Source organism: Penaeus chinensis, chromosome 16 (genome assembly GCF_019202785.1).
Source record: "Penaeus chinensis breed Huanghai No. 1 chromosome 16, ASM1920278v2, whole genome shotgun sequence".
NCBI lineage: Eukaryota > Metazoa > Arthropoda > Malacostraca > Decapoda > Penaeidae > Penaeus > Penaeus chinensis.
This window is the reverse complement of record NC_061834.1, coordinates 11,011,452-11,013,951: the sequence shown is the minus strand read 5'-3', so window position 1 is coordinate 11,013,951 and position 2,500 is coordinate 11,011,452. Positions and strand designations below refer to the sequence as shown.

Here is a 2,500-nt window from a genome sequence, read left to right as displayed (position 1 = left end):
CAAGTGTTAGCGCGCCGAGCCGTGGTTGATTAGGAAGGGTATCCAATCAGGCAAGGGTGGCACTGCCATATATCCTCTCAATAGTGAATTGAGAGAGGCCTATGTCCTGCAGTGGAATTAATGGCTATTCAAAAAAAAACAAAAAAAGCAAAACAAAAAAAAAAAAAAAAAAATATATATATATATATATATATATATATATATATAATAATAAATGTGATTCTGAATTCTTTATATAACGTCTTCACTCTCCTTGGATTTCCAGATTGCCACAGAGGGCCTTCGCGTCAGTGTTCCACCAGGCATATCTCCGCACATATCAAAGTTGGTTCGAATTTGCATGAATGAAGATCCTGGCAAACGACCATCCTTTGATATGATCTTGCCCATATTGGAAAAAATGTGCACACAGTAAATGCCCAAAATTCTCTGAGAGGAAACTAAACCTGATGTCATTTTTGACATGCCTTGAAGATCACATTCTGGAGAAATGTCTTTGGGTATTATGTTTTCCTTATTCCTTTGTTGAGGGGTGTAACGGATTTTCAGATTTCACATTTTGCTTGAAGAGGATGTTGTTTAACTGAGTATTAATACTTATTTTTGGCCACTAATTTTGCATGGATATATGAATTCATTTCAGATTTTATGGTCATATAGCCTTTTTTCAATAATATAGTCTTAAAAAAAAAGTGTTTCAATAAATATATATTTTGTCATGAAGGATCACTTCTTACGTAGTCCTTAATTAGTATTTTTAAAGTTGGATGAAAGCAAAAATAGAAAAGTTTGATTCATTATAATTGCAGATTTGCTTGCAACATTAGGTATAGACATAAAATCAGGTCACTCTCTTTCTCTCTCTCAAAAAAAAAGTGCCACATTTCTATTCATAAGCTTTTTGAGAGTATAAAGGAAAATCTTCCACAAGTTTATTTCATAATAATGTTAGATACTTCCACTTCCCGACATTAAATTTATTAGGACTAATGACCTGTTGTTGTTGTGCCAAGTAGGGTATGGTCTATTTTTGCGAAGTACATTTTGAGAATTTATGACAATGCAATGTATGATAGTTATAGATAGATAGATTAGTATTTAGTTGATATGAATGTGCATTTATAGATGGTTCAATAGAAATGGACAAGATCACATGTAATCTAGTTTCTTTGAAGCATGAAAGACATTCTGTGAAAATATAGGAAGAAGAATTTTACCACAAAATTAACTCTACAAGTATATACATATTCAAGTATTATTATTTTGTATAGGAAGTGATACATACTGTATAGTGGTCTTTATATAAGAAGGTTGAGCAATCATTATAATTTAGCAGTAAATTATACCCGCTTCAATAGTACAGCCTAGAAAGGTAGACTAGCATCAATATCTGTCTTGTGCAGAATCCTCTATATGTATTGTATTGCCTTGTCTCTAGAAGTGATTAATCAACATATTTACCAGATGTGATTGTGCTGACATTTGGCAGAGATGCAGGACTGGTCTGCTTGTCTGTGTGCGAGATAGGCCAAAGATTGTATGAAATCATCAGGTGCTTCAAATTTTTTCATCTAGATGAGATTGTAAAGGAGTTTCTTTTTAGACAAACTGAGTCCTGGTTGATGTCAAATGAACCAACACTTCATTGACAGTAGCTATATGAGTTCAATCATGTAGTCGCCTTATGTTATTTTTTAAAAAAAGAGAACATCACATGTTATCTATGCAACTTGTAATATAGTAGAACTTCTTGCCTTTTATTTCTTTGTAATGTAGCTTTAAGGGATTTCCATAGATGAGGTAGAAATCTTTTATGCAAATAACTCTTGTACTCAAGCTCTCCTTGCCTAATATATAATAATCATGGATATTATTGCATTGCTAGACTGTTCATCTATGGAAATGTAATCTCTGCATCTAGTTTTAACCATGTATGTCACCACATATAGTACTAGCCTCTAGTTAAAAACTAGGAACCATTGAAATGTAATAATGAAGTGTACACTAATTGTATTTAATAGTGTATATTTTTAGATAACTTTGATGCCTTATTGCATTTGCAGTGATTTCATTTCTTCCATTGCAAGTGGAAATGTTTGGTGCTAATTATTAAAAAAAGCTTGGATTCAAATTATTACCAGGTTAACAGCAGTGTCAAGAACACTTCATATTGTAAGTTCATTGGCAGTCTTGTTAGATAATGCTTGACTCTAGGTGGCATGAGAAGGTGCTTTGATTGAGTTTTTAGCCAAGTATGTTTGGAAGAAAAGGTGACAGAATTGTTTGTTGTCATGATAGATACCTGGTGATTTCCAAGAAAGGCATTTGCATTCATAATTGGTTTATAGTTGCCTGACTGCTAACAGATTATATTATCCATTTGTTTTCCTTTCTTTATTATTATTTTTTAGAATGATAATTTACCTGCTATCATCATTTTTTACTTTGGCTCATTTTGTATAGATAAATATGATTTTCTTATATTGTTTATTAATGTGTT

At 32.2% G+C, this 2,500-nt stretch overlaps 1 protein-coding gene across 4 annotated transcripts in view; it reads left to right on the top strand.

The window, feature by feature from the left end:
* Nucleotides 1-2,500, top strand: part of LOC125033325 (integrin-linked protein kinase homolog pat-4-like) — a 44,322-nt gene that overhangs the window by 41,215 nt on the left and 607 nt on the right. For all 4 annotated transcript variants that reach the window (XM_047624715.1, XM_047624716.1, XM_047624718.1 and 1 more), the window contains exon 10: nt 266-2,500. This exon is cut by the window's right edge and continues 607 nt beyond it. In XM_047624715.1, the coding sequence (XP_047480671.1) occupies nt 266-415 (150 nt within the window). In that variant the 3' untranslated portion in view covers nt 416-2,500. The remainder of the gene's footprint in view (nt 1-265) is intronic.